Source organism: Chenopodium album, chromosome 23 (assembly GCF_948465745.1).
Source record: "Chenopodium album chromosome 23, dcCheAlbu1.1, whole genome shotgun sequence".
NCBI classification, from domain to species: Eukaryota; Viridiplantae; Streptophyta; class Magnoliopsida; order Caryophyllales; family Amaranthaceae; genus Chenopodium; species Chenopodium album.
The window spans coordinates 6249199-6262312 of record NC_137856.1 but is presented as its reverse complement, the minus strand read 5'-3'; the positions used below and the strand labels follow the sequence as shown (position 1 = coordinate 6262312).

Genomic DNA, 13114 nt, shown 5'->3' with positions numbered 1-13114 from the left:
GGATGTGAATGAGTAGATCTTTAATCTTTACTGCAACATGACTACAGAATGTAAATGATTGACTGTAAAAATTTCTTGAGGAGATAATACATTACAACTCACGAATAATGGAAGGAAAAAAAAAAGAAAAAACAAAATTAAATGAAAAATCTTAAAGATAATGATCATACTCATAAAACAAACCAAAGTTTAGGAAGTAAGTTGGGTGACTTTATCAAAGCAAGCTATCAGCTCGAGAGGGCAATCTCCTGAAGAAATTGTTGGGAACTGTCGGCATCTTGCTTCTGAACCGAGGATGTCGGAAAAGATACAAGCCTGCAAAGATAGCCAGCAGCCTAAAGGGTGTAACATATAGTAAAATAGCTGCTATTAGGCAAAAGAAAGTAAACAGACAGGTAGCTCTAGGATCTCTCCAGCTTAATAATGCCTGAAATCTTTCTCCTTGAGTTGCCATATCTCCCAGCACTGTCTGTATCCTGCCTGCTATACTTCGAAGCCTGTCATATCTCATTCGAACTATATCCGATGACTTTGTTGTTGGGAAGGTATCGAATTCTTCATCAAGTTCATCTGGGTGAGCTGCATCTGCCCATGAAAGCTTGGTATCCATGTGAGGAGGATGCCTTGGCCTGTATCGGTAATTCCATATACCAATCAGAAACATGTAGAGGCAAACAGTTGGGAGGATGAGTTCTGGATAGCAAATTAAGATGAAGTAGAGAATGTGAACTAGAACTGTGGTGACAGGGTTCTTCCATTTGCAGACCTCGCCTAACCACTTGCTCATAGAGAGCATTCCTGAGAAGACGGAGACAATCCTGAAGAAGTTGGCCTTGCTTTTTCTCATGCTCCATATGTGGGAGTCAACATCTAGCATGTATTCTACGACCTCTCTTCTGAGGGGCGGTTCTGCTCTGCCCAGCCTCACTGCCACAATGTTCATGGCTTGGTATCTTAAGTTGTCCAATTGGTTTATGGTGAAAGGGTGAACATAATGCATCTTTGGGAGTAAATGATGGGAGTATTGATAGATCATATTTGAAAAGGATAAGCAAGTGAATCGAATTGCTAGTTGGAGCTCTCCCATCTTTTTAACACCAGAGGATTGAAGGACAAGGAGAGGGTAAGAATGGGTGTAAATCCTGTCAGTTTCTAGGGTAGATAGCCTGATTCTTATCTTCCCTATCTTTGGATCTTTTGCACTCTTGTCATCTCCTCCGAGATGGCAGTTGTCGAAAACTGCTAAGGTGATAACGGTGCAAGGATCATAAACTTCCCACAAGTACTGCTCGTTCCATTTAGGGTTGAAGCTCTGGATGATGGTTCTTGTTCGAACCCATTTTAGTCCATACTTTGCCACACAATATGCATCAGTGCTGCTGCTTCCTTCCTTTTTCTTCATGGGTGAAAGCCCTTGAGCACTCAAGATTCCCACCTCGAGGATCCCCATTGGCTGTTTCCACAACTGTCGTGCAGTTGGCCTAGTATCACTGATATACATCGTTGATTCATCGAGCACATGGTAACCCCCTTCAAGACAGACTCTCAGGTGAACCCTTGTTGAGAATTTAAGCTCATTTCTCTTATCGCCCTCTAGGGCTCCAAACCCAAATCTCTCAAGGTTGAACCAACGAGAGTGAACCGCTTTGTGATCCAATCGCTTCTCAAAGACGTTTAATGGCAAGCTTATCTTCCCCACTAGTTCATCCTTGGAGCCGGCTTTGTTCACAAGTTCAAGAACCAACATTTCTTCAAAGGGTTCTGCTGCTACAAAAACCAAATCTTCATTCCAGAGTGGGTTGGCAGTCTTCACCGGGCACACCTTAGTTTTAAGTATTTGGTTTCCAAGTTGAGCCTTGATAAAAACTTGTGGGAGTTGGCTTTTATCATGTGGCTCAACATCTTGTGCTTCAATCACATTTACCCTTAGATACCATAACTTGGGAGAAACATAAACCTTTGATCTGATGTTGTAAACGCCTTCTCCTGAAACGACTGAAGCAGCCTCTGTATGCCAAGCTTCAGGAAAAGCTTCATCAGCTTGTGTTCCCATCCAAACAGCAACCATAACCTCTCCTCTCGTCTTCACCTCACCTCGACGATCCTCTAGCCTATACCACTGTGGGGCCAGAGGACTATCAGGAGGAACCCGTGTAGGGACTTCATTCAAGTCAAACACCACCTTGCCTAAGTACTCATCTCTGCCCACCATCTCCCTGTCTCTAACATATACTTCAAGGACAGTGGATTGTATCTTCTCCTTTGAAAACGCGAAGACTTGTTTCCACTCTGGATTGATTTTGTTCTCAAAGTGCTTCGTTTTACCCTTGTAGTTCCCCAACTTGACCTCCACATACGGGTCACAGCTCCCCGTTACAGGGTTAACAGGAAGATCTTTGGCACGAACCACATGAACATACAGGTAGTTCATCTGCTCAACAAGGTCGTAGGTGCTTGAAGTCCTGTCGCCTCCAATCCATCCATGCCCACCTCGGACTCCTCCATGTGGCCATCGCTCCCCAAGCTGGGGCTTTGTGTCTTTTAACTTGAAATCATCAGGGTTCGGAGCTTTTTTGTCTGACATGCTTAAAAATGTGCTAGAATTGCTCTGCTGGTTTCGACGTGTTCACAGAAGAACAACAGGATGTCAGAAGTTGCTTGAGGCAGGAATTTTCCTGGTTTAGACTACAAATTTGTAAATTTCATTGCTAACTTCTTAATTTGGGGTGATCAAGGTGGTATAGGAAGCTTTTTGTACGTAAAAATATGTGATATTAATTGCTATATTCTATGCTAGAATATGATTGACTACTCATTTTTACACAGCTTTGTTGGCAATTCACCTTTTGCATTAGCAGGCATATATTCCCTTTTAGTCTTTTACTCTGCTTTCCCGAGCTCGTGGTCCTTTACGATTTTGGAATATCAAAAAGCCCTTATCACAAAAGAAAGGCAAGATTAATTAAAGGTAAAGTTTTACAGAAAAGAGTGGTTTTAGAGTAATGGTGAATGGTATGGAAAAAAAGGATTTTGTTGTTGCAAGTGTTAATAAGACATTAGCTTTCTTTATAGGAATTGTTTGACCCTTAATATTACACAATTTAGCTAATCAAGAACAGAACAAGGTACCTTAACATACATGCTTGATCCCTTTGCCCTTTAGCATTATGCCACGTTTTATCTAGGGATCATATTTAAGAAATTGAGATAAAATCTTGTAACTGTCTTTCACTATCTATAAATTTTACATTTTTATCGTAGCAACAAGTAGGTTCTTTAAAACTTGATACATGTCCTATACACTCGTGAAAAGAAGTACATATTAAAGCTTAATTTACTAAATATAAAAAGTAGCGTAATATTTTAAAATGATTCAAAAGTAAAATTGAATTATCGAAGCCTAAGAATCAAGGCAATACTAACTACTAGACTTGGAACAAAGATATATTGGCCTATTTCTTTCTTTTCTAATATGAAGTATGTTGTCTTTGTAGCTTCATTGTTTAACATTCCTATTATGCTTTCCATCATAATATGATAGAGTATAAAACATATTCCTGGGCCTCAACCATCAGCTTAAACTTTTGGTTGAGATGGTCCTCTAACATGGTGGTTGAGGCCCAGGAATATGTTTTATACTCTATCATAATAACAGGAAATAGGGCATTTTACTTCATCCCTCGTTTCGGAAGGCGGCAGCTAAGGTGAGGAAGGTGCAGGAAAGGATAGTATGTAGGTTAAAGCGCTGCATGCAGAAGAAAAAAAAAAATATACAGGACAAACTAAGCTTAAAAGAGGCTTTATTCTTCAAGCCTCTTTATTCTCTACTCCTACTTTATTCTTCTTTGGATTTCAACTGTAAATTACCTTGACTTATTGCAAAATTATTTCAGCTTTATCTATAGCTTGTACATGACTCATTACTTTCTTGCTCTCAAACCAACAGGCGGACATTAAGGTTATAAACCAGCTATTTGCGAAATAATTTATTAATTAGTTGACATGTTTTTGATGAAAAGGCACATTTTGGTTGAATTATTTCAATTTTCTAAGTATTTTAGTTAAGGTATTTGTGTTATTTGAGAAATGACACATTTTGTTTTTCCATAATTTTCTAAATAAATAGAGAACGTATCTATCTATACTATATATTAAAAGGCGTTCCTTTTAAAGAAACGGTGCCACGTGGCACTCTACAATTGTGCTATGTCACAGTGTCACGTCATCATCCAAAGTATATGCACCACGTAAGCTAGCCACTTCATTTAACAAAATTAAATATGATTTGAACAATATTCGAACCCATAACCTCCAATACATATAGTTAATACATTTACCATCTCAATCAACTATTATTAATGTTTCAAGTTTCACATAAAATTATATATTCCTTTCATTTATTAAGTAAAATAGAGTAACATAATTCACTTATTTTTCACAAGATTATAATATAAATACATATGATGTAAAATACAAAAAAAAAAAAAAAAAAAAAAAAAAAAAAAAAAAAGTGACATCCGATGTAACGTCTGAACCACTACACACATTAACTATACAAATAGTCGAACATAATTGTTAAATTAAAGCAAGAAGTACACAAAATAGCAATTCAGGGCATCGTCTGGGATACACACTAGTTATGAATTATATGGTGTATTAATTTGACTATTTTTTTCTCACATATTTTTGATATAAAATTAGAAAAGATTCTTTTTCGATGAAAAGGCACATTTTGATTGAATTATTTCAAATTTCTATTTTAGTTTAGGTATTCGTGTTTTTTTGAGAAATGACACATTTTGTTTTTCCACATTTTTCTAAATAAATAGAGAACGTATTATGACTTATATGGTGTATTAATTTGACTCTTTTTTTTCTCACATATTTTTGACATAAAATTAGAAGACATTTTGGAGCCATCACAACATGGGCTCGTTAAAATAAGTAAGGGATGGATTTGTCACCTCTTGGATTGTCAACGTTGAGCAATATTCCCAATAATATCCAAAATCTGGAACTACTTTCTGTCTTCTATTAATTGTTTCTTATAACTGGTTAAGGTGATGAATTAGATTATTACATAGTTCATTTATGTACTTTAAACTGCTAAGCATAATCTCAACACCTTTTGGTTTTGGTTTACTATTACGGGGCGTTTGGATTGTGGGAATGGGAGTTTGGGGATTAAAAGGTGGGAATGGCCGGGAATGAGAATTACTTGATGGGAATACCTGAAAATATGTCAATACCTTGTTTGGATGGTGGGTGGGAATATATAAGGAATAAATAATAATTTTACCAAAATACCCTTACTAAGATTATTATTTCATTTTTTTCATTAATGGAAAAATGTAATTTTTCCCTATTCTCATTTCCATCCATTTATTACCTATCCTACCTAGGTAATAAAATGGTGGGAATTCACCCCTAAATAATCCCATTCCCAAACCTTTTTATTCCCATTCCCACCAAACAAACAAGGCTTATTTTTTCAATTGGGATTAAAATTCCCAATCCCACCCTCAATTCTCACTTGCCAAATATCCCCTTGGGAATAATATTACCACAATTTGACTGGTCATTAAGAATAGTGAAAGACTTTTGGTAAACAGTTGACAGGGCGTGCTATTGGGCTGTAAAAATAGCCCAACAGCACAGTGCCTTAAATTTTTGAGGCCCCAAAATCTGGAATTCCGTTAAGAATAACTTTTAATTAGGCCCTGACGCCCTGTTTACTCACCTTATAAAAATAAAATTCAGTAAAAATAATTTTAGTTTAGTAAAAATAATTTCAGTTCAGAGTAATTTTAAAGAAGAAATATAAAAGAGAATCAGCATAAATAATTTCAACTAGTAAAACTAATTTTAGTTCTGTAAAATTAATTTCAGTTCAGTAAAAATAATTTAAGCTCAGCAAAAAAAAATTTAAGTTTAGTAAAAATAATTTCTGTTCGGCAAAAATAAGATGAAGTAAACAGGACCTAGCATAAATTTATGGTAGCTAAGTTGGGTTTTTCTTTTTTTATTTTTATAGAAAGGAAATTTTGTATTTTAACACCAAAAAAATATTGAAAATGGTTTTTAACACCAAAAAAAAAAAAAAATTTAATTCCAAAAATTTTTTTAAAAATTTGCCTTTACCACCACTTAATTGATTCCATTCGAGAATCCGTTTAGTGGGGCCATAAAGTCACGTGTCACTTTGTTATTGGTCCTTAAAATAAATTTATAAAAAACCAAATATAAAAAAAAACAAAAATAAAAAAACACTAGAATACCCAACCACCCTACCCCTATCACTGCCCACCACTGTCACCCTCTACTCCGCCCTTGCCAAGCGCAACCGCCAACTACAGATCAGACCCACCGCGGGGGAGTGGACCCAACCTACGTGAAACCCCCCCTTTCCCACAACCCTAAACCGCCCCAAAACCACCAAAATACAGCCATTCTTCCCCAAAAAAGGTTGAATATCGGTCTGTTAAGGCCACTCTGTCCCAAAATCGGCCGATTTCAGCCATTAGCGGCCGAATTCGCGACTATTTTTGGGGATGAAGGATTGCGGTTTGGGGATCCGTCAGTGTTGGGGCGGTTTAGGGCTGAGGAAAAGGGAGGAGGGTTCAGGTGGGTCTAGTAAAGGGTGGGGGAGGGGATGCGGTGGCGACTGCACTCGGTGATGGTGGAAAAGATGGTGGCGGTGGTGGGGATGGGGTGCTGGGTAGTTTTAGGAATATTTTTTTATTAATATTTTTTTATTTATATATTTAATACCTATAAAATGAAGACATGTGTCACTATGGATCCCACTTAACGGATTGTTTGGACAGAAATTGTTAAGTGGTGGCCTGGTAAAGTCCAATTTTTATAAAAAATTTTCAGTTTTAAAGTAAATTTTTTTAGGAGTGTAAATACAAATTTTAAATCTGTAAAATATAGACTCAAAACAAATGCAACAAAGTGTTAATTTTATTAATTTGAGTATTTTTGGTATAATCTCTAATTTGCTCCTCTGATTCGATCTCCACTTTGACTTTGACGTAATCCACAAATTGACTTGATTCTTGAACGAGGGCCGTCGAGGCTTGTTCTCGATCAAAGGTTTGATGCAGAACTTTGACTTATGTTGATGTAGACTTTTGAGTTGAGTTCTTGATTAAGGGCCGACGAGGCTTGATCTCGATCAATGAATATTTGATGTAGAGGTTGAACCGGTGTTCTTGATGATTTGAATTATTCCTTCTTTCCTTCGTGTTGAGGGCCGTCGAGGCTTGATCTCTTCCACGGGTGATCTTCTAGAGTAGAACGACACGTCGAATGCTTGTTGTTCTTCTAGGTTTTGAGAGACTTTCTCCGGAGAGGTTTAGAGTATTTGATGAGAGGTTTTCTCTGAAGAGAGGTTTAGAGTGTTTGAGAGGTTTCTTTGGAAAGGTTTGAATATTTGAGAGGCTTTTCTCTGTATTTTGATCTCCTTGTTTACTCTAGGTTTTTCTCTTTAGGATTTCCTCCTTTTTTCTCTCTTTTTTTCCCCTCCAAATGAAGTTAGTAGCCTCTATTTATAGAGTGAGCAACTCTTAGGGTTAGGGTTTGATGTACAATGAAGTTGGGCCAGCTTGATTATTATAACCCATTTTTAATGGGTTTTACCAATTAAATAAACAATTAAAATAACTAAAATGGGCCGATTTAATTTATTCACCCAATTTAATTATTTTTAATTAATAGTCAAATTAGCATCAAGTCAATAAATTGACTTTTGACCCATATAACATCCAATGTGGCACATATATAAATTTTTCGTGCCTACAAGGAGATGTTAAAAACTATTCTCGGGTTTTTTTTTAGTGTTATTTCCTTATAGAAATACTAAGATTAATAATTTCTTGTAAAATCTCCACCTTATCTATATACTACATATGTTGTCACAAACTAATTTCCCTTTTTATTTTGTTGGTGTATAATCAATCTACCAAATGTTTCCTCTAAAATTAATAATTGAAATTACAAAAAATATGATAGAAATACTAAAATGAATAATTTCTTACTCCGTATATAATTTCCAATACTTTTTAGTTGAAGTTGATAAGTAAAAATTTTGACGAAGCATATGCTTCTTAAAGATTAAAGACGGTCCTGACGGTGGAGATCTATGAGCATATTAAAAAACATGACACTTCATGCATGCAGTTTTAAAATCTAAGCTACTAGTAAGAGTAATATACAAAAAAAAAGATTAATATACAAAGCATACTTATTTTATCCGATAATAATCTTGAATTTAGATGGAAACTACTTGGGAAGTTGGGAGAACACCAATTTGACCAAGAAAAAGCCATATCCTTATTTATTTATATTGATTGACTAATTCTTCAGTTACATTTCAGTCAAAATACGTATACCCAAACTACATAATGAATGCCTATAAAACACATAAGCAAAATACATTATACTCCAACTCAAAAAAAAACCAAACTTTGACATTCACACAAAACAACACAAAATGAAATCTCAATCGCAAATCTCTCTTTTCCTATTCTCTCTTCTCATCACCACCTCTTTGTTTACTCTTTCTCTAGCAGCTGAACTCTGTCATCCAAATGACAAAAATGCCCTTCTTGAAATTAAAGCCCGTTTAGGCCCAAACACTACTTTTTTCTCCACATGGCAGCCCAACTCTGATTGTTGTAAGACTTGGTACAACGTTGGGTGTGATAATCAAACTAATCGGGTTAACTACCTAACCATAGGTGGGGACGAGCTCATCGGTCAAATTCCTCCAATTGTCGGTCAACTGACCGGTCTTGAGGTCCTTTACTTTAATGATATGCCTGGTTTGACTGGGCCTATTCCCTCGTCTATTTCAAACCTTGTTAACCTTCAAGATCTTGAGTTTTTTCGAACTAACTTATCCGGTTTAATCCCACAATCCCTATACCGGCTTAAGAAACTAAATATCCTTGACTTATCAGAAAACAAATTCAACGGTCCAATCCCCGCCTCTCTATCTCGTATCCCCAATCTCCAAAAACTTACCCTACAAAAAAATCAGCTCTCCGGTACAATCCCCGAGAGCTTCAGTTTATTTAAAAACCTAGCCATACAAGTCAGCGATAATAACCTCTCCGGCCCAATCCCAAAATCATTAAGCCAAGCCGGGTTTAGCTGGCTAGACCTTTCGAACAACCAGTTCACGGGGGATGCTTCATTTTTATTTAGAAACCCAAAACTAATTTTAATTTACTTGAGAAACAATGCATTCTCATTTGACTTCTCTAACGTGGTGTTTAACTCAAGGTTACAAGGTCTTGATGTTAGCCATAACATGATTTATGGTTCACTACCAAGACAACTTTCTCAGTTACCCTTGCAAGTTTTTAATGTGAGCTACAACCAGCTTTGTGGACCGGTTCCGATTGGAAAATGGTTGACCCGGTTTGGGGCTGATTCTTTTGGAAATAACAAGTGCCTTTGTGGTGGTCCGCTTCCGGCTTGCAAGTGAACCGGTTTAGGAAGATAGACTTTGGGTTATTTGTTTATTAATTTTGATAAATGTGAATTTAATTAATTTTGGTGAATTTCGTCTTTCATATACTTCAATAATGGTGTTTCCGGAGCTTTATTTGTATATTATCGTATTCCATTGATTTAATTTCAATAAATTACGGTGAATATAACTATACACGTCTCAATTTACTTGTTCTAGTTTTATTTTTTCTCTATGTTTTTGCACTATTTGCCTCCATTTTAAAATATAGTTCATATTAAGTTTTACTCACATTCGTTTTTTACATGGTCTCAAGTTTATAAGATTATAACATTGAACATTATTATCTTTAATTACATGTATTATACAATCAATGTTACTTTTAAAGTGACGAATAAAATTACAAACCATCCAACTAGAATCCATACGACATTCATTAAAAAAAAAAAAGAATCCATATGACATTGTCTTCCTTTAATACAAATAAACATGTAGTAATTACTACAGTGCCGTCTCAGACATTTTTGGGGCCCGGAGCAAAACCTTAAATAGGGGCCCCGACCCTAAACTACAAAGTGTATTTTGTACGTAATTCAACAATAAAATATTTTATCCCTTATTATTGGATAATTAAAAAAAAAAAATTGATGGGCATCACAAAATTTGAAACTAGAGAGAGAAGAGAGCAATAATATACTCCTTTTATTTCATAAAAATCACAACACTAACACACATGTTAATGCACACATTTGACTATATATATTTATTAATCCAAAATTATTTTACATGACAACATATGTTTTTTATATATTGGTAAAAAGTACTGTTAAAGTAATATAAGCATATGAATATTGAATCCATTCAAAAAAAAAAATTAAAAAAAAAAAAGCATATGAATATTGGATAGCATAAAAGTCAAGCAATATATTACAATTATCACTTAACGGACTTTTAAACGTAGTAAAAGATTATTAGCATGGTTATGGATATAATTAGTGATAATAAATAAACCAATATTTCTCATATATATATTTAGTATTTAAAAATTCATTTTATTTTGTAAAAAAAATGTTGGGGCCCACAAATAGGGGGGCCCGGTGCTCCCCCTAATAGACGGCCCTGAATTACTAAACACAATCAAAGTTAAAATGTCATAACATGAACTTTAAACTTCACGAAGAAGCTCCTTTTTTTTTTTTTTTTTTTTTTTTTTTTTTTGGTACAATGAGTTGACATCAACAAACTTAAAAGCTTGACTTGAATTTGTATATTGATAATGTAAAATTACAAAAGAACGATATAAATCATACAATCTGTTATATAATATATGTATTAGTGGATGCCCATTATATCCCTAGGATTATTCAGGAATATTCTAGATACTATTATTCCCCAAAACCCTAGTTATATCTCATGTATAAATATATGTATACTCCCACATATTATTGAATAAGAATATCGATCTATTCTCTCTCCTACTTTCTTCTCTTTCTCTTATTTTTATAACACGTTATCAGCACCATCGCTAAGGAAAATCAATCATAATTGGTTGAGTAAAGGGAGACAGAAAACCAATACTATGCCGATTAACTCGACGAAAATATGAGGGAAATCAGTCATCCAAAAATATGAGGGAAATCAATCATCATCGAGGTTAGTCTTTTGTATTTAGTGGATTAATTAGTATGAAATTTATCATGAATTCATCATTATTTTTGTGTTACGATTGAACAATATTTCGATTTTATAAACATGTACTCTTTCGATTAATGCAAAGTATATATATATATATATTTATATATCGGTATGCGACACTGATTATATTTGTTGTATGGAGTTTGATAGATGCTTCAATTTATTAAAATCAATTATTTATTTATTATTGTATAATCTCCTTATATGCTTGAGGAATGCAATTTGATAACCCTGCATTGAAGGTGTTGCAAAATGCCAACTGCCCAATACTAAGAATTACGGAGTATTACTTTATTCTCTATGATTCCATGATTATTATGTTTATTTGTATGCTATTGATTTAGGATTATCATTGCTACCTTATTATAATGAATTATGGCTTATTATATAAGCATTATTGGATGATGGTGGATTTATTGAATTGGTGGAAGTTTTTTTTACGTCTCGTATTATTTTATTTTTTCTCTGATAAACTTTGGTAAATAATAAATAAATTGTGTCATGATCATTGTCAATCTTTCGTACAACTACTACATAGCAAGTATCTCTGGTAAGCCTATTAGTAGATAGTTACATGAACTCATTTTGGAGGTTGCTTTGTTAAATTATGATAGGATGTTAAAGTTGTGCTTTTCTTCTACTCGTAGTAATGAGACACGACGCAGCTTGAAACATTCATATGATGATTGATATTATTATTTGTGTACTATTATTTCAACTTGATGTTAGTGGTACTGTTGCCTAGTTGAGTATATATGGACTATTGATGTAGAGTATCCATCATTATGCCCTTTTATAGATTCAATGATATTCTAAGGAGCATTAGTTTTGAAGATTTAAAATAAGTACGGAGTATAATTTTTGGTTTTCAATCTTATATATAATTATATATATATATATTTTTTTCCATTCAATCTTACTAGTAATAAAGAGTTAAAGTATTATACTAGTATAGACCAAGTTGTCTGATCTATAATGAGAGGATTGCAAGTGAAACTTGTATTTCACTAGAAGCATGACGTTAGATTAGGACTAATTTATTTTGTTCAATTGTAAGTATGTGTTTAAAATCATATTATATGTGTTATTTTTGTTTGATCAATAATTACAAGTCAAAACTATATTTATTGAAGTAAAACAACGGTAAACATTATCCTCATAATTATTTACATATGATAATTCTTGTAGAGTCAACTATAGTTAGCATTCTTATCTCCTAGCATACTTATCACTTTAAGTTGTTTTATTTGTAATATCTTTAGCTTGGTTACGTTGTTCTCTCTGTAAAGTCTACTAAAGCATATATGCCAATCTTCTATTCCACTAGAACTAAACATTGAATTTGTCAGAAGTATGTATATATTATTTTTGTTACAGATTTTACTTTGGGTCTATCTTGATTGAATCAAGTGATTGTACCATGCTCATACAGTTCTTGGTTGAAGATTGTTTCATAGTGAAATAGTCAAGTTATGTAGTGAAGTATCAAATAGTACTATAATATAATAATATTGAAAAGAGTTATGATTAGAAATAATGAATTTTTTCATTTATATGGATTTAAAATTCCCCAAACTTTATAAAGAAATATATATATATATATATATATATATATATATATATATATATATATATATATATATATATATATATATATATATATATATATATATATATATATATATATATACTTGTATGTAGTCTGATCGTATTTTGAATTTAAATGTGTATATGAGGGTAATATTTTATTTTATGTGAAAATAATTGATTTTGGGATTATGAGCAATAGTGGTAATAATGACAATGTTTACTATATGATATCATATTCCTTAATAAATGTAGATGGATGATAGATAGATTTGTGATTTATTTCAATTGCATATGAAAAATATGCGAATGTATTTTGAATGATTGATGTGTCATTTATATATTAAATAA

At 33.7% G+C, this 13114-nt stretch overlaps 2 protein-coding genes across 2 annotated transcripts; one reads left to right on the top strand and one right to left on the bottom strand.

Moving 5' to 3' along the window:
- Window positions 1–42: 42 nt before the first annotated feature.
- LOC145607633 (FT-interacting protein 1-like) lies at window positions 43–2774 on the bottom strand. Its single transcript, XM_081663222.1, has one exon. It carries the CDS (start codon window positions 2582–2584, stop codon window positions 215–217), a length of 2370 nt encoding a protein of 789 aa, XP_081519348.1. The 5' UTR covers window positions 2585–2774; the 3' UTR covers window positions 43–214.
- Window positions 2775–8473: 5699 nt separating this feature from the next.
- On the top strand, window positions 8474–9674 carry LOC145609438 (uncharacterized). Its single transcript, XM_081664925.1, has one exon. It carries the CDS (start codon window positions 8498–8500, stop codon window positions 9494–9496), a length of 999 nt encoding a protein of 332 aa, XP_081521051.1. The 5' UTR covers window positions 8474–8497; the 3' UTR covers window positions 9497–9674.
- The last annotated feature ends 3440 nt before the right edge of the window (window positions 9675–13114 follow it).